The sequence below is a fragment of the Callorhinchus milii genome, unplaced genomic scaffold (genome assembly GCF_018977255.1).
Source record: "Callorhinchus milii isolate IMCB2004 unplaced genomic scaffold, IMCB_Cmil_1.0 Scaffold5, whole genome shotgun sequence".
Lineage (NCBI taxonomy): Eukaryota > Metazoa > Chordata > Chondrichthyes > Chimaeriformes > Callorhinchidae > Callorhinchus > Callorhinchus milii.
The window spans coordinates 42,959,279-42,982,944 of NW_024704746.1; the positions used below are offsets into that span (position 1 = coordinate 42,959,279).

Genomic DNA, 23,666 nt, shown 5'->3' on the forward strand with positions numbered 1-23,666 from the left:
AAAAAAATGTTTACATGGCTATTAAAATAATAATCCTTGCATTTGATATTGTGCCTTATCACGTTGTCGAGAGGTCTCAAAGCACTTTGTAGGATTAGCGCAGCTGTCAAATGTTCACACAGCAGTATCCCACAAAGAGCCATGAAGTCAATGACCAATATTATTTGGTGAATTGTTTGATGGGGCACCAGGAGAAACTCCCTTTTTTTCAGAATAAGGGGCAAAGCAACTTGAGTGAATTTAGTCATTCACTATTCCACAGTAGACCAGGCCAGTGCAAATTGAATACATTGGATTTTGTAATTCCCCAGTGTTATTTCTACACCAACTTGCATTTTTATTGCACTCACTGCGTAAGGGCTTCAAACTACACCACTGTTAAGCGCTCGGATACGCTACATGTGGGATGGGTGCTATATAAATGCCAGTAGTTGTTGTTGCTGTGGTTCACAAAGACCGGGTCAGACACTGAGCAAAGGAGTGGGGGGAAGGGAAGAGATGTTTTCTCTTCCTAGATGTCCAGTGCATTACAGTGCCTGGATCTCTCCCCCCACATCACTTGCAGAACACAAGGCAGTTGCGAAGAAGGCTTTTTTGTTACAATGAGCTCAGAAAAATGCACAGAGCATAACTTTGAGAAGAAACAACTTAACACAGATGAAGAGTGTCCCACAGAACCAGCTGAGGAACTGGCTCCAACACATGAAAGAGAAAGAGCTGGAACACAGCAGAGTGAACAAAGGAGGAGGTAGATAAAAATAGCTCATCCACATCCTGCCCATGAATTGTAAAATAGCAGGGGGTACTGAAGGCTTGAATAACCTTTGCACATCTTTACCTTATGCTCTTATGTGGCCTCACCATTTCAACAATAGAAAATAATGAACTAGTTTGGAGGATCTCTCTGCAGTTGTACTTTTACTCAAAACTTTTGAACAGGATAGAGAAGAGCAAAACGCTCCATTTTCAGAATGAACAGACCTTGTGAGAGTAGGACCTTACGATCTTACTCCAATAATGTAGAATTTTTTGGACTTTGAACGCACAGTCCAAGGCTGACATAATCCACTGCAGTCCCTGAGAGTGCTGCTGTGCCTTCTAAGCTCTCCGAGATGCTACCCTGGTAAAGGGTGGGCGTTATATAAATGCAAGTTGCTGTTTGTGGAGTGCTGCATTGGAAAGAGGTGCTATCCTAATTTCTCCCCAACAATCCCTCCAAATAAAATTGGTTATTCACTTCATGGCTGCTTGTGAAATATTGGCATGTGCAACACAACTGCCACATTCTCTACACAAAACTACACTTTACAGTAAATCCTGTAAAGTGTTTTGCGATGTCTTAACAGGGATAAGGCATTACATCAAACAAGAATTATTATTTTATTTCAGACTATCCAGAATTTGGCGAAATGTTGAATTCAGTCTAAACTTTGAAGTTGATTTCTATAGTTTTTGAAAAAAATAACTTCCAGAAAACCAACTTAAAAATTATAAACAATGATAGTAATCCTTATATTACATGCAGTGTGTGGTGTGGAATGAGGAATTCACTCCTCTAGATGGCAACAGAGGTCAATTGAAGAATTCAAAAGGCAAAAAGATAAAACTTGATAGTCAAGGGTATCAGGGGATATGGAGAGAGGGTAGGTGGGGGAAACCGAGTTCTGGATTGAACACAATCTTGAAATTTACTAGCACAGGCTGGATGGGCTGAATAGCCTCCTCCTGTTCCTATTTGGTACAGTGCCATTCATGTCAGGAGTGCATCCCAAAGCACTTCACAAGATATCCTGTAAAGTGTATTAACTGTGTTTTATGGATGACATAGTTCAAGGCTGTATTGAATCTGGACACTCTGAAATGCCACATAAACAGAATTTCTTCCCAGAGACGTCAGAAAAGCAGATTTGTGCATCAACTTTTGCGCCAGTGTTCATTGACATGAACTAAGGTCATTTTCCACACAGAAACACTCCACAAGATGCAGGTTTTTCAAACATTTATTCTAAGTATGTACAATATAGAAAATAGTAAATTCATATGGAAAATAATCTATGTCAGTCAAGCAACAATAAAAATGTTCTCTTACATAACAAGGGCCCTAGTACAGAACAACTGAGGTATGTGTCACAACTGTAACCAAAGTGACTTGACATTGCATTTCTTTAAAAAATTTCAACATATACAAAATATAAAGTACAAATAAATAGGTTTTTATGTTTCGCAGCATCGAGTGCCTCGGACAAGAGTAAAATACTGGCTGTAGCTAGTGCAGGCTCAGTGGAGGACTGCAGGAATGACAGTCTGAGGTATGTCATTGGCTTTTATTTGACAAAAATGGCCAGAAAAAAGAGAAAAAAAGTGGTCTGATCATAGAGCAATAGTTGATAGTTTGCTGTGAGTGGTCGCCAACATACCTGCCTCCAGGCAGAAATGCGTCCTTCCTACACTTGAATGTCGTTTGCAACGCCCTAAAGACTGTGAGTGGTTAGATGTAGTTATCGCTGCATAGATTTTGTAGAGATCATGGAAGAAACTTGCCACAAGAATACTTACAGCATGCACGACTTACAATCTGCCTTCGCGTCCCCCAGATGTACCGACCGGCGAGACTAACAGCCCTCCTCTGATGAAGACATTGAGTCACGCAGAGGTTACGGTTCCACGGGCTCCAGCACCCGACCATTCTTCGTACGCGGGCGCAAGGTCATGCAGTTAGTCTCCGTGGACTGATTTACCACAGTGGGTATCAATGGGAAGCCTAATCCTCAGTTTACCAACCAACGATGCCCTCCCCACACACACACAGGATCACTGACCAATTCTGTCCGTCTCTCTCCCCCTCCCACTTCTCTACTCCAGGGATTCAGGAAAAAGCAACAGCCCTCTCCCCCTTCACTGCTGCTTCCCTCATTCCGCTTGTTGGGAGTGCATGGCATCACCACGTGTACATTAAAGGCACACTCAGGCAAGTGGTGTTCATCTGGTCCCCAGTACATGGCAGATAAAACTAGAATTATTGCATATAAACCAGGCTTTGCTTTTTTCTTAATAAAATCAAATGCATCTTGTAGTTTACAGATTTTTAGGCGGATTTAAAGAGGTGAAGGCAGGGCCTCTTGTCGGGGATTAGTGGTTAGGAATCATGCTGATAAACAAAAGTACACAAAGGGAAGACTCTAGCTGTAGTTATTTTCTTTTTTAAAAAGTTTAAAAAGACAGCAGAGGCCCTCAATTCCATCTAGTCTACACCTGTAAATGCCAATGCCTTGGGATATCCTCCTGAAGTGAAAGACTCTATATAATGCTTGTTGTTGTAAGACTAAAGCTTCTTAAAATATAAGATTGTGCAAATTTGCAGACAATTCTCAAATTCAGTCTTAATTCGGAAGTCAGTTTCTTTTCTCAAAAAAGAACGGAAAATCCACTCCCAAATGAAAACCGAATTTAAAATCGTTTCCACAATTTGTTCGCAAATCAGAAGGGGGAAAAAAAAGTCTTCCGGGCTGAGATTAGGTGGAATTTCAGGCACTTCCGCAGGCCAATAGGTTTCTCTGCAGCAGAGGATTCTGAACCATTGGGGTGGTTTAAAAGAAAATCCCCAAAAGGGAGCCTAAATGAGAGCAATCCAGTCCTTTCATGAATGTCGAGTTCCAAGACCATCAACATAACTGGTCGATTCACACACATGCACACATACAAACCAAAGCTGGGATGGATGATGACTAAGGGATTGATAAGCCTTGCAATGCCACACAACTGCTGGCAGTGTCCAGCAACATAAATTACCTGTAGGATTAACCCTTCCCGCTCATCTCTGTTTAATTATACAGAGAACGGAAACAAAAATGCTTTGCTGGTGAACCTGAATCAAAATGTGTTTTTTTTAAATAAAAATAAAGTTTATTTTAGTGTTCTTGCGGGTGTCTTAAGCGGGATTTATCATTCATGGTAAACGTCACTGCTTGTAAACCTGAGACTGGCAATTAAATATTACAATTTCAACAGCAGAGAACACTTCATCAAATGTTACAAAAAAAACAGCAAGACAATTTTAAACAAAGAAATGCAGAGTAACAAACATTCTGTGCATCAGTGCAGAATGGGTTTCAATGTTAACAATTTAGTGTATCAAATGCAACATTATAGAATAAAACAGGGGAAAGAAATATACAGCCCTCCCCTTCCCCCCTCCTCCCCCTTCTTTAAAAAAAAGTTTGCAACCCCTTCAACTAAACTACTGCATCACAAAAACCTGTGGCTTTAAAATATCGGTACAAGAATCAATATCCACAGAAATTGTCCGAATTGATTCTCTTTTGTGAAAAGAATGCCTAGGTATCTTATTGCAGTGCTACTTCCATGAGGTATTGCTTACCTGGCAGCTACCTGTTTACAGATACATTCAACAGACTAGAGGAAAAGGCATCATTATTCTTGTAAACCAGTTTTAAACAAAACCCTACCTACACAGATAGAAATTGCTACAATTTAAAGTACATGTTTTACACCTGAGTTTCTCATAATACCTATTAATTTTTTTTAAAATAAAAAAAATTGCATCTACCCATCGAACTAGGAACACTGATATGCTGTCATTACAATGTCCTTTTCAGATGCTGGCATCCGTCTGCGCTCGGCTATCTTGTTCACTTCTGTAAGACATAAAAGGAGACGTCATCATTGAACTCTCGGTTGCAACAATTCTAGCCGGACGCAAATCACGTATTTTTAAAAAAAAGAAACTGACTTCTGAATTAAGACTGAATTTAACTCAACCATTGCTCAAAATATCTCTCCACCTCTCTCTCTCTCTCTCCCTTATCGCACACACTCTCACCCACAACACACCCACCCAACAATGCTCAACATGTCCTATCAGTTTTGAGAAAAACAAAGTCTCCAAAAAGAAGAAATGTATAAAACACAATTAATTATAGTGGGATGGTCCTAACTTTGGCAAGTAATGGGAAGCTTGACAGACAGTGTTCCTGATGGTAAGTTATGAGGTTTTTGCTGGTTAAACTCGAGCAGTTACCCCCACGCACACACTGGGGATCCCAAGTCTTGGCTCTCACCAACTTGCACCTAATACTCTCCGGAATTTGGTAAGCAGGGTGCGACCTTCCAGGGAGCACAGCAAAGCAGGAAGCAAGTGACATTGGACCCAATGATTATTTCAGTACAAAATGGCACCCAGCTGGCGGGAAGCGAGTGAGATGGCTGTGCACATGTCCAATGATTGGGGTCCACATAGCACCAGTGTTATAAGCATAGTCACGCTGCAGTGCAGTGCTGCGTGTTATACCAGCGCTGCACTATACTAAGTGTGGAAACTACTGTAACTACTTTAACAATCATCAATGCCTCAGATGGATTTCCACAGGCTGCAGAGGAGCAAGAACCCACCTGATCAGCAAACGGAGCAGATATCTTCTGATCACCCTCTTTCCCCGATTCTGTTCCCGACTGTGGTTTCTGGTAGGGATGCTCCTGTACTGGGATTCTATTAAGAGCAGACAAGAAAAGAAACAGGCTTTATTTCACCTCCAGTTTAAGAACAGAAGAATTGCTAGACGAAAGAAGGCCAAGATTCATCCAGTTTGCCTTCCACCATCCTAGCAGTCGCATTCACACATCATGTCCCAAACCATATACAGTATCCCAAGATATTATTTCCTAAAATAAATCCATCTAATTTTCTTTGGAAAGAATCAACACTTTCTGCTTCCACCGTCTCCCTAGAGAGCCTGTTCCGTGCATTTACTATTCGCTCACTGAAATAGTGTTTCCGCAGATTTGTTTTGCAGTTACCACCCCCACCCCTTCAATCGCAGGCCGTGAGCAACATCGAGAGCACAAATCCAGCCCGTAATTCAGCAAGATATAATTCAGAGTGCGTGTTGAAAGAAAAGCTCGAACAGTTTCCAGCCCAAAGGTGGCGCTCCTTCCAAACTGGAGCAGCAAGCATCAATGTGGAATCACCACAGCTGCCCCCTCCCCGGGCAGTGTCCCTCTGCACACCCACGCACCCGACACACACACATGCACGTACTCCCAGCCAAATTTGATCCACATCCTTCCATTCATCCTTCTGACTTTAAACTCTGATCCAAAAGCTGAAAGGCGAGTGAGCCAATGTCACCACTCGCTCATTCTGAAACCCCTCCAATTTTAACCGTCTCCAGTTTGTAAAAAGGACTTTGCCTGAGGTGACCTTTTTACTTTACTCGACAGTTAGGAAACCTGGAGGGGAAACAACCCCCACCCCCCAACTAAAACGGAGCTTCTCTGACGGGAAGTGATAGATCAGGAAACCAAAAGGCATTTTAATTTGAATACAGCCTTTAGAAGTGGGGCGAAAGGAAAAAAAAGGCTGACAAATGGGCAAAAAAGGAAAGGGGAGCCTTTCTTTATCGTGCTATTCAAGGGAGGAGCCTGTAATTGGTCTCGGAGATCACATTTCACCCAAAGCATTGGTTACTTGCAGGGCAGAAAGTTCCTGTTGACCAAGAGGAATTCTGCTGTTAAAGAGGCTGCAATTCAAAACATCAGTGCTTCTTTTTTGGGGTGTTTCCTAATTTATTAGCTTGTAAAATTGTGTTTCTTTCTAAGCGGCCATTCATTTAGCACTATTATCGCTAAATTAAATGTTTAACTCGAGGACATAAAGGAAAAGATTTTTTTTAAAAAAACAGATCAAATGTATTGACCTTCTCTCTTCCGCCCTCCCACCCCCAACTCCCTCCAGCTTTCTGCCTCCTTTTGTCCTGAGCACTCACAAGGAGCACTCACTGGCAGCTTGAGCAGAGTGCAGCATTGCTTTTAACTGGGCAAAGGAACAAGATTTTTTAAAAAAAACAGCTTCTGACTCGCCATGTTCTGCATTGCCACAGTCTGGGCTTGGAGATTTAAGTCACATTATAGACACAGGTACACTGCTGCCTTCTCAAGGAGGGAATCACCCTCTCAAAAGACCCCCACCACTTCCCCACCTCTCTGCTGAGTCTGGCGATTCACGTTGAAGCATGGTCCTGCAGTCCGGTGTTCTCACTCATGTGGCCACTCTCGTGACGAGCTGAGGCAGGCAGTGAGGGTTGGCATGCTGTGTGCAGCTGGGGGAGGCTGAAGAAAGTAAACACTGCAACCCAGCCTGAACCGTTGCTCAAACACTCCAGCAGGAATCACTGGGTGGCTCAGGGGTTGCAAACTTTGGCGATTCCCTTCCCCTAACCCGGGTGCCTCAAATACTGCGCCGGCTGAGTTCAGATAACTCAGAAAACACCAGTATCCTACTTAGTAATCGTTGCATTCGATATAGTGCCATTTCACATCACTGAGACGTTTCAAAGTGCTTCAGAGGAATTACTGTCAAGTGTATTCTGTAGGTGAACGCAGCGGCCAATTTGCACATAGCGATGTCTCTTCCTAGACAGTATGCTCTAAATGTGTGACAATGGGATTCTCCGTCTCATCTCGTACCCTCCCATCACCTGCTCAGACTGACGGGCACAATAGTGTTAGTCAGCCTTAATACAAACCTCACCTAACTGCACAGCACTGCAAATTATGAAGCTGTTCACAGCATTTCTGAGTTAAGAGTCTGAATATCGCTCAGCTCTCTCCAGGTGACTGGGGTAATGCCACAGTTAAAAGGTGATGATGTTAGTTCCCATGATAATAATATTGCTTACATTTACATTTGGTGTAACGCCTCATCACGTCGGAGATCACATTTCACCCATAGCATTGGTTACTTTCAGGGCAGAACGTTTCTGGTTAACAATCCTCCAAAATAAAATTGCTCAATCATTTCGGGCTGTTTGTGGGAGATGTGCTAATGCTTCCGACTACAAATATAGAGTCACTCTATTTATTTCACAGTAAATCCTATGAAGCGCTTTGTGTTATTTGAACTCACTATCTTTCCCTCCTGCATCTTAAATCTCTTCACAAGAGCAAAGGGGTTTAGGGCGTCGCAAACCCACTGCGAAGCTGCAGCTGACCATGCAAGGCTAGGTGAAGTGTGATGACATCTGGACACAATGCCTCACACAGGTCAAACAGCCACTGTGAAGTTCCAGCCGCGAGCTAAGCCTCTGCATTTTTATACGCTTCACTTTCCGTAAAGCGTGGAGCAGAGCCTGCGTGTCACAGCGCGGAGCCCACTCCCCACTGCATTTGTTTTTATTATATAAAAGTCATAGAGTTTTGCAACTTTAAACAAAATACCACAAATACCCCCATCCCCTCTGCTGTTTCTTCAAAATCTTTGTTAAAAAACAAAGCGTGTTCAAAACCCCCACATCAATTTTGTCGCAGCTTTGGAACATTTTAAAAAGATAAATTGAAAGCCGCATTTCCCCACCCCCACCCCGGTTCGGAACGCAACAATCTCGTAAAACAAAACTCTAGTTCTTTTAAGTAAGAGAAAAAGAAACCTCACACAACAACAGAGAAAGAAAGGTGGCGAGTGGCTTTGGGTTGCCCCTGCCTCACTTACCCTGGTAGATGATACGGATCCTCCGGTGGTCTGATCCCCTGGTGCTGCATCATCATACTCTGGTATTGACCCATCCTTTCATTGTGCTGGCTGTACAAAGGCATTCTGCCCTGTGGCTGCCCATTCATCTGGTGAGGTGGTGCACGGTGACACGTAGCGGCCATCATGGGGTGAGAAGGTCGTTGAGTTGCATGAGGGCCGGTATTGAAAAGCCCCGGAGCCTGGGACGCATAGGCAGACGAATGGGACACAATCCCGTGGGGTCCGTGCATCCCTGGATGCATTCCAGGAGCCCTGTACATTAGCCCACTTACAGGCTGCGCGGCGTGCCTTTTGGCAGCAGCGTTGTGACTGTCTAAATCGAGGATTTCCTTTGGGCTTTCAGGCCTTTCCTGTTCTTTATCCAATTTTTCATCTTTTATGGGGTTTGACATATTGCCGCTCCCCTGGCTCGTGCCTTTGTTTTCTTTACAGTTTCCATTCATCCCTTCCTGCATAGCATTTGCTGATCCGTGACTGTCAGATGACCCTTCCGAACCCTGCAAGGCGCCACCGGGCCCTCCAGCTTTCCCGGTCCCGTTCTGGGCAGACAAATGGCCTGACTGCTGGAGGTGATGGACTGCTGAGGGGGGCGGTGCTGGAGGCAGAGGTGGGGGTCCCTGGGACCAGTCCTCGGTGGAATAGCCTTGACCCTGAGGGTAAGGGTAGTAATGCGGGTGCTGGTACTGGTGGTAGGGGGGTGGAATCTGCTGCTGTGAGGGATGATACGGGTAGCACTGGACCTGGTGGCGGTAAGCGGGGTAAACCCCTGGAGGTGGCTGGGGAGGAAAACCTGGAGTGGGAAAAGTCTGGCGATTTGCATAGGCCTGAGGCCCACTCATGCCTCTCACAAACTGCCTCGGCCCTTGAGCCATATCGTACTGGGCCGGGACGGGGTAGTCGGGGTTCTGGCTGTATTGTGGCCGCGGCCCCATCATGCCCATCATCCCGGCGTTGGGCACACTGTTCATTCCCGCTTTGCCCTGCTGGGCTAGAGCATTGCTGCTTTGGCCAGAGCCACTGAGTACAGTACCGGCAGCAGTTTGCTCAGAACCCTCACTGTACTGGATGGAGTTGGAGGCTCCTTGGTTGACCCGTTCATTCTGGGCCTTCACCTCAGTTTCGTTCTTAGCTTTCTTGCCTTTTACTGCTTTGCTGCCGTTTCTCCTGCTGTTCTTCACCTTGCCCTTTGCCGGAGTCTTCCTGGCATCTTGAGAAGTCTTGTCCTGTTCCACCTGCGACCTGGCAACCGGACTGTTGCCGTCCTTCAGCCAAATGTTCAGCTTCTCATCCTTTTCGGTCTTGATGGCTCGAGTCCCATTACTCTGGGCCTCGCTGGTCCCTGGTTCAGTGGACGCGACCAGATTGGGTCTGCTGTCGCTTTCAGATGGTGGCATTGGATTCTGCTCAGCCCCCGGGGAAGAAATCCCACAATCTGTGCATGGCTGCCTCTGCTCCCCCGCAGCTGAAGTGTGTTTGATTGACACTGTTTCTGTCAGGGAAAAAATATTTCATTGAGCTACTATTTTCTGCTTAAGGCTCTTTCCTCAATTCACCCGCCCCTACCTACTAGAGTCATCAACTCATGATGGGTTGCAGCTCCTTTCTGGCAGACTCTTGGAGCTACAGACTAAACATCCACATCTACGAGCACGCAAATACACACAACACTTTTTCCTTAGTAAACATCCACACACACACACACACACACACACAGCACATACACACAACCCCACAGCTCACACTCTCTCTCCCTCTGACACACACACACACACACACACACGCCTTGTCCTTCCTCCCTCTCTATCTCTGAAATCCTACCATAAAACTTAACTCTTCAACCACCCCTATGGCTATTTCCCCCACTTCCCCCTTCCCCCACTCGGCGTTTAACCCAGTCTTTTTAAAGCACTCCGAGACACTATGCTACATGAAGGGTGCTATATAAATACAAGATGCTGTGCATGAGTTTTGGATACTGGCCATCATTGCATGTTCAGAGGCATTAAAAATGAAAGCAGTAAACCGTATGGCAATAACAAGCTTTGGATTAGGGTGTAACTAAATTACAATGGACTTGCACCTGTGATCTCTCATGAGGGTTGAAAACACAAGCAGGGGACAAAACAACAGAAATTTTCTGAACGAACTAAGGTTCGTATTTACTTTTTTGCCCGTTGCAACCCATTTTTTTCTGCCTGAGAAAAGGAAATACAACAGGGATTTCCTTTCAATTATTTCAAGCCTGATGCTATGCAGTAAGGCTTAATGTCAAGTCAAACCAACACAGCACAACAAATTGTAAATAAGCTAACTTGATGAGTAAAAGATAAGCAAAGGAAAGAAAGTGAGATAAAAAGAATGTAATATTGTACATCATTGCTCATCTTTAGTGACAACAACACCACACATCACCACAGGGGGATGCTCAGTGTTAGCAAGGTAACTGGTACATCAGTTGACTTGAGAGTAATGCTCAATACTTGAGAGCTGGCCTCTTGGTAATACATACAATACAATTCATATACACCTTTCACGTCAGGTGGACACTGTTGACTGGGGACCCAAACTGGCGTTGAAAGCTGAGGGAGAGGTGGGGACAGATTTGATTTTTGTGTGGGGAGTGAGGGAGGGAGAATATAGAAACAGGTCATTCAGCTGATCAATCAGTTTATTAGATCATGGCAAATTTTATAATCCCATTTCTCAGTCTTTGCTCTAGACCTTAAATGTGATTATGAAAAGTCTCCAGGATGGACCTAGCATTTCGACGGTTTGATATATATATATTTCAGCGCTTCGATGGTTAATTGAAATTGCACCCAATGGCAAATATTCACCCCTTAATAAATTACCCGTCTTGAATGCAAACAGCATTGCATATTGATATTGTGTCTCCATGTTAGGGTTATTTGAAAGCTTCTAACACGGTTACTTTGAAGTAAAAAAATAAATTATCATCATTATAATATGATTATTAAATAATCAACACATTGAACAGGGTGGCCAACTGGGGCTGGAAACAACAAATAAGATTTGTATAGCGGCTTTCACATTGGGGAGGACATCCTAAGGCAATCCCATCTTCCATCACATTCATTGATTCAAAGTTTCTTTCAGGACAGATAAATTGAAATCCAGTTCTCTTTTGGACTTTGGTGAAGAAATAACTCCCGCCTTCAATGGTCAACAATCTATGCAGTTTATAACCTTTCTGCACACCATGCACGTATTTGCTGATGCTTTCGCATTTACAACACGCACTTACCTCGAGTATCTCCAATAATTTCTGGCACCTCAGCAGCCTGTGGTGCTCCCAACAGATTGACGCTATGCTCCACGGCTGCTTTGTGAGGTTGCACGCCAGGCATTTGCTGCTGGGCTCCGCTGTGCGGCTGCGGAGGGGGAGGGGGAGCACGTGGGCCGGACAAATATTGTGAAGCGGGCCCTGGTGGACAGACAGGGGCAGAAAGTTGCTGCATTGCGATCATCTCTGGGCTGGACATCATGGAATCGATTTGAAGACCTTGATGCTGAGGTCTAAGGAAAGGAGGAGGCATTCTCTGCATATTGGGTGCTTGAGGAACACTTGGCAGTCTGGGGTAGCCGGGAGGCCTGTTATGAGGTAGAAGACCTGGCTGATCTGACCAGTGGTTGAGTGGCGCGGATGGTCTCATTAAGTTGGGGTCCACCATTTGAGAGAACGGGTGATGCTGCGACTGGGCCGAGTGCCCGGGACCCATGAGCGGAGCTTTGTCCCCAGGCCCCAGGGGCCGCTCGGTCGGCCCAGCGTTGCCTCCGTTCCACATGTGGCGAGGGCCGTGGCGGGGCCCATAGGGGTTGTAGATGTGCCTCGCCTGGAAGTCGGAGGGGGAGCGGTGGGCCAGTCCCTCCAGTCTGTGTGGCGTATACCCCGGCTGGAAAGGTTGGCTGGGGTACATGCTTCCCTCCTGAGGTGGGGCGCTCAGGGTCCCAGGGGGCATGGACGGAGGCCTGGGGCCCAAGGAAGGTCCGTGCACCGGCCCGGCATATGTCGGCTTATTTTCCGGTCCCATCATGCGTGGCCCTGGGTGCTCGTTCACAGAGACCTGGTGCTGGAATAAAACGAGAGAGAAAGAAAGAAAGAGAGAGAAAGACAGATCAACACAAGCTTCTTTGACCGTGCCTTCAGTTCCCCTCTCGACTCTCTACCCCCTCCTCGCTCCCTCCCTTCCCTCCCCTCACCCTGACCATTTCCCCCTTGCTCGGGTCCTGACCCAACTGTACTGCGCCTTGGGACGTCCTCCCGATGTGAAAGGCGCTCAATAAATGGAATCTTGTTGTTGTTGTTCTATAACTTGTAAACATTCAACTTTTTGAGAAAAAAACACAAAAATGTATTTTATTAAATACTTAGGAACAGCTTCTCCGTATCAGAGCAAAACCACCTATTTGCCAACTTGCACTTATACAGCGCCCTTCACACACAGCACAGAGCCTAGGAGCCTCAGGGATTGAGGCAGTGAGTTCCAGAGCTTAAGGGTGTAGAGGCTAAGGACACAGGCATCAATGGTGGGAGTGGAGGAGTCGGTGGACATGCAGTTAGCCTGTGACCACTTTATTAACATTCCTTCATTATTATTGTTTAAATAAACATCAGCCCTGAATTGAGTCTCAATTTGAAAGTTAATTTTCCGCAGTTTGTTGTGGGCACTGTGAGGAACTGGCTACCAAATTGAGAATAAATTCAAGACTGTTTCGAGAAATTGTGCACAACCCTAAAACAGTGGTCAGACGTCTAACATGAGGATTTCAGGCTCTAAATATAAAGCTGATCCAGCTTGGGGGGGGGACTTTGAAAAAGCTCTACACAACCGAGGGTTACCTGCATTATAAACTGTTGATGTAACTGCTGCCGCACTTGATCTGCCAGCCGTGGCTCTCGTGAGGAGCTGTAGTGATATTGGGTCTCCAAACCGGGTCGTGATCCAAACATACAGGGAATCGGTGGTCTCTAGATCAAGAGAAATACTAGTTACTAGTCATCAGTCCTGACATCGCCACATGCATTTCTCCCTCTCTCCAAAATCCTTTGTGTCCCTCCATTCACCAGGGTGATGATTTAACCATTTCTTTGTAGATTCTGGTGAACAATCCACTTTCCAAAACATTGGAGATGCTCCACTCAAGTGTTCTTGGACTCAATGAAGCTCTACCCCATTGACTACAGTCTACTCTAGCTTCGGATAAAACTAAATTGATGTTCAACCGGAGTCTCAGTCTCTAGTTCTACACCACTTTAATAAACTACTTGATCAGATCAACCTTATTGTAACTTTACCCAAGACCAAGGATGGAGCTCTGGTTGCAAGCATCAGATATCAACTAGTTCGTCCACTGCTTTGATGCCTGACTAGAGCAGTACATCAAGAAAATTACATGTGTTTCCTTTCACATCAGGAGGACGTACAGTACAGCTAAAGATAGGTTCACAGAGCTTGAGGTTGTGAAGTTGCTTCCTACTGCTCCGTTGTGCAGTGAACAGCAAAGCCACTGCACTAACTTGCCTAGTCAACAACAGATCTTCAGCTGAGAGAATGAATGAACAGCAATGCGAGTTGTTATCCAGGCCATTATTGTCTGTTGATTTAAAACTTCTTCCACACAAGGTTTCTGCTAATGTGTTACTCAGAATGCTGAGATTTTGAACTCCCAAGTGCAGTGTTAGACCTTTACATCTTAAAACAAACCCTTGAGTAATTGTTACCAAGAATAATTTCAGGTCTCCACAACATGTAACCTTACTAATACATAAATATACAGATAGCCAGACACACACTATAGACTCTGTGTGTGTATATATATATATATATATATACACACACACACACACACATACACACCTCCTATGGGGAAACCATGCTTAACAGTTTCCAAAACAGATTTCCACACGTGCCATCCACACATGGAAATTTCCTGGTCTGGAATGGAATACGCACTCTCTCCCCAAAGGAACTCATCCTGCTTATATAATTCCAGAGTATTAAGCTCAGGTTAGCAAAAAGCAAGGCTTGGGGTCCCCAGAGTGTCTGTTGAGGTACTGCAGGAGTTTAACAAACTAAAACCGAATAGCTTGCCATTGAAAGCGTTGTCTTCCAAGCTTCTTGCTTATTCATCTCAGACCATCCTACCTGTTAGGGCTTTAGCTTGCAGGGTTAACAGGAGCTGAGTGGCAAGAATCTCTGCCCCTGACTATGATTCCGACATTCTGTTGCCAAGCACAGCATGTCACCGTGGAGACAGTTAAGATCCAAGGAGACCCAGCTTACATACCCACCAAGAAGGACAGATTTTATATACATCTTAAATATAATACACACACACAGCACTGCGCATTGATGGAAAAAGATGAGCTTACTTGTTGACCTTGGAGATGGTACATCTGGTGAGGAGTTTCAGAAGGTGCCATTTCCTTGTAAGATGGTGTAGGGGGGAAGCCCTGCCCATTCACTAGTCCTAGTGTCCGTAAAGGAAGCACCTGGTCACAGTTGGGGTCAGACTGAGAACTGTGCATATTACCATTAAACGGCTCCGGTCGCCGTCTCAAAGACTCATCGCTAGGTTTGGTAAAGGTCTCGAGCCCGTCTTTTCCGAATCGATTAGACTTGCTTCTTCTCCGGTCTTTCTTTTCCCGATCATCCCAACGCAGATTAAATTCTTCCTCGCTGTCAGCATCCTCTGCTGGGAAGTGTTTCAACATCGCCTTGTTAAAGCACCTGTCAAGAGCTTCAGCCATCTTTGTGTACTCTGTTAGAGCAAGAAAATGTATAGAACAGTGTTTTGAAAATCGGGTCACCGTGGCTGCAGGTTGTGATTTGTGCAGCCGCATGATCCTCACTCCCACACACGCGCACAGCATGCAGGCGCTATTAGCTACTTTTAGTGTCAATACATTGCTGATTGTGCAAAACATAATCACTCTAAGCTGATTACAACTGTACCGACAATTCTGGTCCCTAATAATAATACCTCAAAATTGTTTTCATTTATTGTGCTGTCTGTGCAAGGTTTTGTGCACAAGGTGTTTTCTCAAATGTACACAAATAAATGAAAACCATTTGAGATGTCATATGCCTATACTTCATTTTTCACATGATTAAGTATTTTTAGGAAAAACTAGTACCATGGTCTAGATTTGGTGGCCATACACTGAGAATCACTGGGATGTCCTGAGAGTGCATCAGTACTACTTTCAGACCAGGCCAGAATTAGGTGTCAGCCTGGCTCAGTTCAGAGCACTTTTGTTAGAACGTTGAGGATTCATGCCCCACATTAGGACTTTGAACTCAGTCTAAGCTGACACTTCAGTGCAGTGTTGGGGGTACGCTGACATGGTTTGGATGCAATGTTAAACAGAGATCCCGCCCACCTGTTTAGGTAGACATTAAATATCCCATGGCATGATTTGAAAAGAGAAGGCCTGGCCAACAATTCCCCAGACAAAACTGGTCTGTCAGTTCATGGATGTGGGCGGGACATTGCTGTGTGCAATTAGCTGCCTCGTTTGCCTATAAAATATAATCACGGTTCTTTATAGTAAATTCTGTGAAGTGTGTGGAGACATTCTTTCGACATGAAAGGTAAAATGCAAGGATTATCAATTATTATTGTATTATCATTAGCAAAGACAACACAAGATATACTACATTTCGTCACTCAAGAGTGTTGTCAGTGTGTGTTGTTGAAGCTGGATCAATAAAATCATTCAAAGGGCAACTAGATAAGCACCTGAAAAGTGAAAATACTGAGGAATGTGGGGAACGAGCTGGAAAAAGAGATTATATAAAGGATGACTTCTTTTTAAAAAAAGTAGTGCTAACAATGATGCAATGGGACAAATGATTTCCTTCTTTTATAAACTTTCTGTTTCCCCCAATTGCCTGTCAACACAGTTGCACATTTTATACCATTTAACAGTGTCAGTCTGTGAAGTATCAAAAGCACATGTGAAGCTTTACAGGAGCAGATCTCAACAGAATCACTGGAAACTTTACAGCACAGAAGGAGCACATTATGCAGTATATTATGTAGGGCTCATTTGTTCCCCTAAAATTGGCAGTTATTAAATAAATCCTGCGTATTTGATCTCATTTTCATGTATACCATTGAGCTTTCTAGGCTTTATACTGGAACACAAAAGTAAGAACCTAGGGAAAAAGGAACGGAGTGTCCATTCAGCTCATCAAGCCTGTTCCACCGGCACAATTGGAACGTGGCCAATCTTTTAATCCCAATGTCCTGCTTTTTCATCATACCTCTACTACCCAACATAATAATCCCTCCAAAAAAACAAAAACAATAATAAATTGGTCACTTTCAATCTACGACTGTTTGTGGGACATTGCTGTGCGCAATTGGCTGCCGCGTTCGCCCACAAATATACAGTCAATTCACTTTACAGTGTGTTCTGTGAAGCGCTTTGGGACGTCCTCCCGACGTGAAAAGCGCTATATCAAATGCAAGGATTATTATAGGTAAATTCCCGTCATTGTGAACTTTTGAAGGTCATTGTTTTAAAAGAAAATGTCTGCCTTACTGGTGCCAGCCCCTCCAGTGGAGCAATCTACCCCAATCTCATGGCTCTGTCCTTTCTTCATACCCTAGGCTGCTATTTTTTCAAGTACTTGTCCCAGTTCTCTTTTCAGTGTTGTTGCAGATTCAGCTTCACCAGCCATGAATCTTGGTATGGAGGCACCAGAGTGGCATCAGAAATGAGTTTGGTGATCCAGTTTGATGAAGCTCTGCAGGACAACCTTTACTGAATAGTTGCTTTTAGTGTGGAGGGGGGTGGTAAACATAGCAATATCATGTGGCACTTACAACAAGTATAAATATTATATAGAGGAAATCACAAGATGAATGACAAACTGCAGTGTGTTGCTGAAAAGTGCTGCCAGGCAATTGTTGAAGACACTGATAAGTTGTCGGCCATGACCTGACTCCCATCACAATGGATGTGCTCAACACCAGCCATTCAGTGCATTGGTCTGCCTGCTAGTTTGGAGGATAGTGCCTTAAATTAACACTGTTGATCCAATATAACAGAAACAACCCCAGATTTCCATCTAACAAATTTTAGAAAGGAATGTTTCACAGTATCAGGTAGCACTGAAACCCATTTAGATCACTGCTCCTTTTGTCTTATCCTGAACCTCCCTTTCGTCCCGATCCTCTCACGCAGGAAGGAAGGACAAAGTCGAGGCGAGGACACCCAAGGGACAAGAAAGGAAAAGAACTGGCTTCAATGGGTGCTCACCCATCATCTTCCATGTTGTAGGAAACTCTGCTGTAATTGGTGCGGGTGGCTTTTTTTTGAAAACAAAGATACCATTCGCTGAGTTGAAAGCAATAGAGATTAACAGCATTGTCCTCCCAAGTCAATAACCAGCAAGAGGCTCATAGCACAATGTGACATTGTGTACCCGCAAATCCCTCTCCAACAATCTGCTTCTATTCTAACAATCCTCCTTTCCACCATCGCCGTCCGTGCTTTCAGTCACTACGCCCTGAAGCTTTGGAACTCTCTCCCCCAAATCCTCCACCTTGCCCCCTCCTTCCCCTCTTTTAGATTACGACTGTAGAACTTCCTCTTTGACCATGCCTATGTTCAACTTCCCCCCTCTCCCCGGCTCGGGGTCAGGCTCCGCCTCTGTTAAGTGCTCCAAGACGCTGCTCTGCGTAAAGGACACTATATAAAGTTATTCTTCTACCCCTACAGCCTTAGATGGAATGTTGGAGAAAATTCAAATTCCAATGCAGCTCTGATACCAATGATTATTTCTTGACCACAGCACCCCCCAAAGATAACAGCAAGAAATCACCACTTTCAACTCACCGTTTCCTTCACCATTGTATTCCAGACAGTTTTCAAACATGACTTTCATATCAGCTACAAATTCTTCTTTGACAGTGTAATTTTTTTCGTTGAGCTTTTTATCAATGGTTGATAGATCCATAGGCGTCTGAAAATGAAAAACAAACAAAATAATGCCTTGAGAAGGGAACCAAGGAAGCATTTCTAGCAGCAAGCTAGCAGAAACTAAACCAGAAGGTTTTATCATTGAAGGTGGTAATAGTGCAATAGAATAGACCCAGGGGATAGAAATGTTATCTTTCTAGGTTTACTTTATTTTCTGAGCATTTCAGAGAGTCCAGAATTTGTCCCATTCCGAAATTCAGAATAAGTTTTGAAGCTGTTTTTAAGTCGTTCTTAAAAGAACTTAAAGAAAACTGTCTCCAAAATTAAGACTGATCTTGTCAAATTTTGGATGCTACCACATGCTAAGAAAACAGAGTTAATCTAGACCCAGATGGAATATCTATCCCTATTCTTTGTACAGACAGGCACAAGATAGCAATCAGCCCACTCTTTATTGGAGCTTTTTTGAATCAGTTTCCTAATGCTATCCATCCTCCAGCGCAATGCTGCAACAACCATCTTGACCTTGAAGCAGGGTTGTTAAGGAAGGAGGCTTCCTGGTGATCAGCATCCAAGCAGAGATCTTGTGTCCCGCCTGAGACATATCCAGGTATCTGCAGAGCTACTACAACAACTTGCATTTTGTTTCGCACCCTTCAAACAGCATAGTATCTCGGAGCACTGCATAGTGGTGGGGGTTGGACGCCAAGCAAAGGAGAGAGGGAGGTGACCACAGGCATGGTCGAAGAGGTAAATCTTAAATTAGGGATTAAAGAGCGATAAAAATAGGATGAGGAAAATTGATGGATGCAAGGAAGTAATACTTGCAAATCCTTTTGTGAATCTTGCAAATTATACACCATACTGCAGTCTGCCCGACATCAATCCTCCAGAAGTTGGCTTGAATCTCACTGATGTTAGCACTTGATCTAACCAAGTTGACTAATGTGAGCCCTGCTGCCTTCCTCTGTGTCTTCATAGAAAAATGATCAGCGGCTATGAACCAGAGCACGACTGAGATTTATTGCCATCGGGACAGCCCCGCACGATTCATCACAGGACCTGCACTTGGGCACCAGACAATGCAAAAGTGAAACCACATTTCATGGCAAGAAACCAAGTTGGGTGCAACTTGTCTCCCACCCTTTGCTGAGGAGCGAAGCAGAGGAAGCAAGAAGCATTGCAGTTGACATCAAACCACAACGGCTGTGGTTGCAAATTCTTTCCTCTCCAGCCTCATTTAAAAGGTTCACTTTGCCTAATGATCTTTGAAGCTGTCTATCAAACCCCATCTGCAGCCCATTGTAAATCCATCAGTTTAACCAGCCACAGTTGTACCAAGTTGCTGCTGGAGAAAATGTCAGTGATCAATAAAGCTTTCTGCAAGGACATGACTCCAGCTAGGATAACACAGGGAACTGGGACACCAGCTAAAATTGCACAGGACATGGGGTACCACCTAGGATTGCACAGGACACTGAACTCCAGCTAAGATTGCACAGGATTCCAGCCAATTATACAGTAAACATGGCTGCAACTAAGATAACATCGAAAATTGGGCTCAAACGTAGATAGCACAGAGCACAGGGCTTCAGATAGTGCAGCACAGGGATGGGACATCAGCTAAGTTAGTACAGGACATTCGGCTACAGCAAAGGTAACAGCAATTCTATTCAACAAAAAACAGTGCAATTCTTACTTCAATTATCTCGTAGTAATTTGGGGCATACGATTCATCAACAGGTTCAAGGAAGGGCCAAGAATCCTTGTGGGCTTTCACAGCATCGAGGACTGAAGGAAGCAAACAATGAAATTGGAGTTGAACAAATTTGAAATTCATGCACAGAAACAAACTGAGAAATACACGCATTCCAGAACAAATCTTTTCCAATTTAAATTTGCTTACCTTTATACATGGCAATGTAATCCTCATCCAATTCAAATCTAGGGGGAACAAGATGTGCAAAATAAATAAAACTGAAGAATCATACAGAATTCAGCCACACATCAATCCTTTCCAGATTGGGATCTTTTTCTGGTCAGCATGATTCCATTAGGGCATTAAGTAACTTTTTACGCTCAGAGGTTTCACATTTATTTGCCACTGTTGCTACATTTCTGGTGGTGGGTTTATGCTGTGTTGAGATGCTTTAGCAATTGTGACTCCTTGCTCAAGCAGGGTCTCTCGTGTTATTTGACTCTCTCTATATCATGCCTCTTGAACACCAGTCATCAGCAAACTCCCAGTGTATCTAAGCAGTTTTGAATCTGGAAATAACATTGCTAACACTGCACAATGGGTTGGCACACACAGTCAAGAAGATTGCCTTAAGTTGGACATCGCTGGGTGTAGCAAATACATTAGTGGAGAGCATAGGGGAGAAAAGATTTTTTTCTTGTCCATTGGAAGATTCTGACAAGCACAAAGCACCTTACACTTTAAGAACATTGGGTGTGTTTTTCAGGTTCTGACATTCACTGAAACCCATCGCCACAAGATGAGTATCCAAACCACTGAGAGTTCCACATATATATGGTTTCTATTTGTCTGATATGAGGTATGGAGTGTGTGCTCTTTCTCCCCCCACCGCCCCACCATGAAAGGATGCATCCTGCTTATCTAAATCACAGTGTTTGGGGCAGGATGACAAAAATCAAAGCTTACGGACTCCAGATTGTGCATTGAAGTACTTTTGAAGTTTAACCAGTAAAACTGTACCTCCAGCTACTGAGAGACGTGCAGAGGTTCCGTATAAGATAATGTAAAGGCTTGCATTTGGTATAGCGCCTTTCACTTTGGGAGTACGTCTCAAACCGATTTGCAGGATTTACGGTAAAGTGGAGCGTCTGTGTTTTTGTCGATGAACACTGCATGCTAGCTTTGGAGAGTGCACTGATCATTGAATAAATGCTGTTTCTGTGTGGGAAAATCCTGTACAATGCTTTTCTTGGCGCCTCAGACTCGGTGTGTAAAAAAAACCCTCTCAATATGCAAATTTATGGTGCATGCTTTCACATTTATGGAATTTTTATTTTAAAATCTGTCAACGTTGCATTGTGTTCCGGGGCGAGGATTGTTAACACAAAGAGAACCTGCTGCTCGGAGCAGCATACTGTTTGGTTTTAGTGCCACAAAAAAAATGACACGTTTAACTGAAGCTAAATCCTTGGTGCTGGAAAACCATTGCTACCATATGGTTTCCACCCTCAGGTGCATAATGAATTCCTTTAATTCAATCTAAAATACCATGCAATTCTACCTCTTATTTAATTACCCAGCTCATAAATATCATCCAGATGGGACATTCTCAGCTTGATTCCATTAGGCCGTCAAGTAACTTCTTGCACTTTGAGGTTTCACATTTATTTACCATTTTTTCCTACAGTTTTTGAACCAATTTGTCATTGCCCGCAGGATAGGGCAGGACAGGACTCAACCTCGACCCCCTCCCCAATATTAACAAGCTACGTACATGTCTTTTGTCTTCATATCGTTCTTTATGGGGGAGAGTGGCTCTAGGTTCATAAGTTCAGGAGGCAGCTCTTTTCCCTGAGAAAGCAACCAGGCTCGTTCTTCTCTCATCTGCCTCCTTTTAGCACGCCCTGAGTGAAAGAGTACATGTGCAGGTTAAACAGACTCCAAGACTGCTTAAGAAATAATAATAATCCTTGCATTTGATAAAGTGCCTTATCACGTCTTTGAGATGTCTCAAAGTTTCGTAGAATATACTGTAAAGTGAATTGACTGTATATTTTGTGGGCAAAATGATAAGGAAGCAAACAAGTAAGTAATCCTTGGTGTCACTCCAGTGCAGCGCCTCGAGTGTGTTGCATTATTGGAGGTGCCGATCGTCAGATAAGACGTTAAACCAAGGCCCGTCTGTCTGTTCAAGTAGATATTAAAGGTGTTAAGGCAGGATTCGAAAATAGAAGGGAGTTTCTATTGCATCTTGGCCAACAATCCCCCAAATCAAAATTGGACTTCATAGCTATTTGTAGGACACTGCTTGCATAAATGGGCTGCCACATTTGCCTACATATACACAGTAACAGAGTCACTACACTTTGCAGTATATCTTATGAAGCCCTTTGAGATGCCCTCCTGACATGAAATGCACGATACCAAATGCAAAGGTTAATTATTATTACTATAGACTTAAAATAAAACAACAAATATATCAACAGAGGGATATATTTGTGGGATACGATCACAACAGCGTGCAGATAAAATGATAATCACAGCATCTACACTCGAAATCCTTAGTGTTTCTATCACCAGCAGCAAAGCAGGACAGTTGAACAGCATTGATGAAAAAAAATCAATCAGCCCATTTTTCTGAAAGCAATGCATTCCAGGACAATGTCCTTCGCACATGAATGAAACCAAGTGGAGTCCTTTGCCAAGCCCCCTGCCTTGTACTCCAGTGCACCAGCCAGGACGTCAGGTAATCTGCTCTTGCTCTCCCACCCTCCCCCAATGCAGGTTCATAACCAGCTGCAAGCACCAGTGAGAGGCAGCAGATGTAGGACTGAACCATGCTCTGATCTTCACTCCCTTTCAGCAGTGTTCCCCCTGACCGCTTGGCATAGAGCCAAGCTCCTGCAGCCACAGGCACAGCACGCTGGCTGCTGCAGTGCAGACGCGCTCCCTGATAACGGAGACTTTCTCAAGTGAGATGGTACCTTCCACGGCCTTGACCTTTTCCTCAAACTCCCTCCTCCTCTCCTCCTCCATGAGCTGCTCCTGCTCCTTCTTTTGAACAGCCAACAGCAGCTGCCGCTCAGCCTCCTCATCCCGACGTTTCTGCTCCTCCACTTTCTCAATAGCTGACATTTTTTCCTGTAATGAGCATGAACAACTCTGTTCTTTACTTAAAATCTCCCGCGTGTTTCTGAATGTGTGCGCATGCTCATTGAAAACGCTGTAGATGTCTGTTAAGTCAGATAAAGCATCTTTGAAGTTGCTCAGTTTTAATAGTTTTACACCAAATCATGTGTGGAATTTATTGGGGTCTAAGTTGTGGCATTTCTTTATGGGAAGGAATTCTGTTAGAATTCCCGTTGATCCGTGGAGGCTCCGCTCTGGAAGGAGTTTGTGTCAGAGGGATGTCCCCGTGGGGCAGGGCAAGACCAGGCTGGGGTGGGGGGAGGTGACTTATCGGCACG

At 44.2% G+C, this 23,666-nt stretch overlaps 1 protein-coding gene across 1 annotated transcript in view; it reads right to left on the bottom strand.

Moving 5' to 3' along the window:
- Window positions 1-1,984: 1,984 nt before the first annotated feature.
- LOC103179423 (cat eye syndrome critical region protein 2) overlaps window positions 1,985-23,666 on the bottom strand; it is a 74,818-nt gene continuing 53,136 nt past the window's right edge. The window contains exons 9-19 of the mRNA XM_042335098.1: window positions 23,184-23,340; window positions 21,974-22,103; window positions 20,407-20,444; window positions 20,200-20,291; window positions 18,417-18,543; window positions 14,940-15,328; window positions 13,407-13,535; window positions 11,811-12,636; window positions 8,504-10,034; window positions 5,410-5,506; window positions 1,985-4,655 (exon numbers count right to left, since the gene is read on the bottom strand). Coding sequence (XP_042191032.1) covers window positions 4,650-4,655; window positions 5,410-5,506; window positions 8,504-10,034; window positions 11,811-12,636; window positions 13,407-13,535; window positions 14,940-15,328; window positions 18,417-18,543; window positions 20,200-20,291; window positions 20,407-20,444; window positions 21,974-22,103; window positions 23,184-23,340 — 3,522 coding nt within the window. The 3' untranslated portion in view covers window positions 1,985-4,649. The remainder of the gene's footprint in view (window positions 4,656-5,409; window positions 5,507-8,503; window positions 10,035-11,810; window positions 12,637-13,406; window positions 13,536-14,939; window positions 15,329-18,416; window positions 18,544-20,199; window positions 20,292-20,406; window positions 20,445-21,973; window positions 22,104-23,183; window positions 23,341-23,666) is intronic.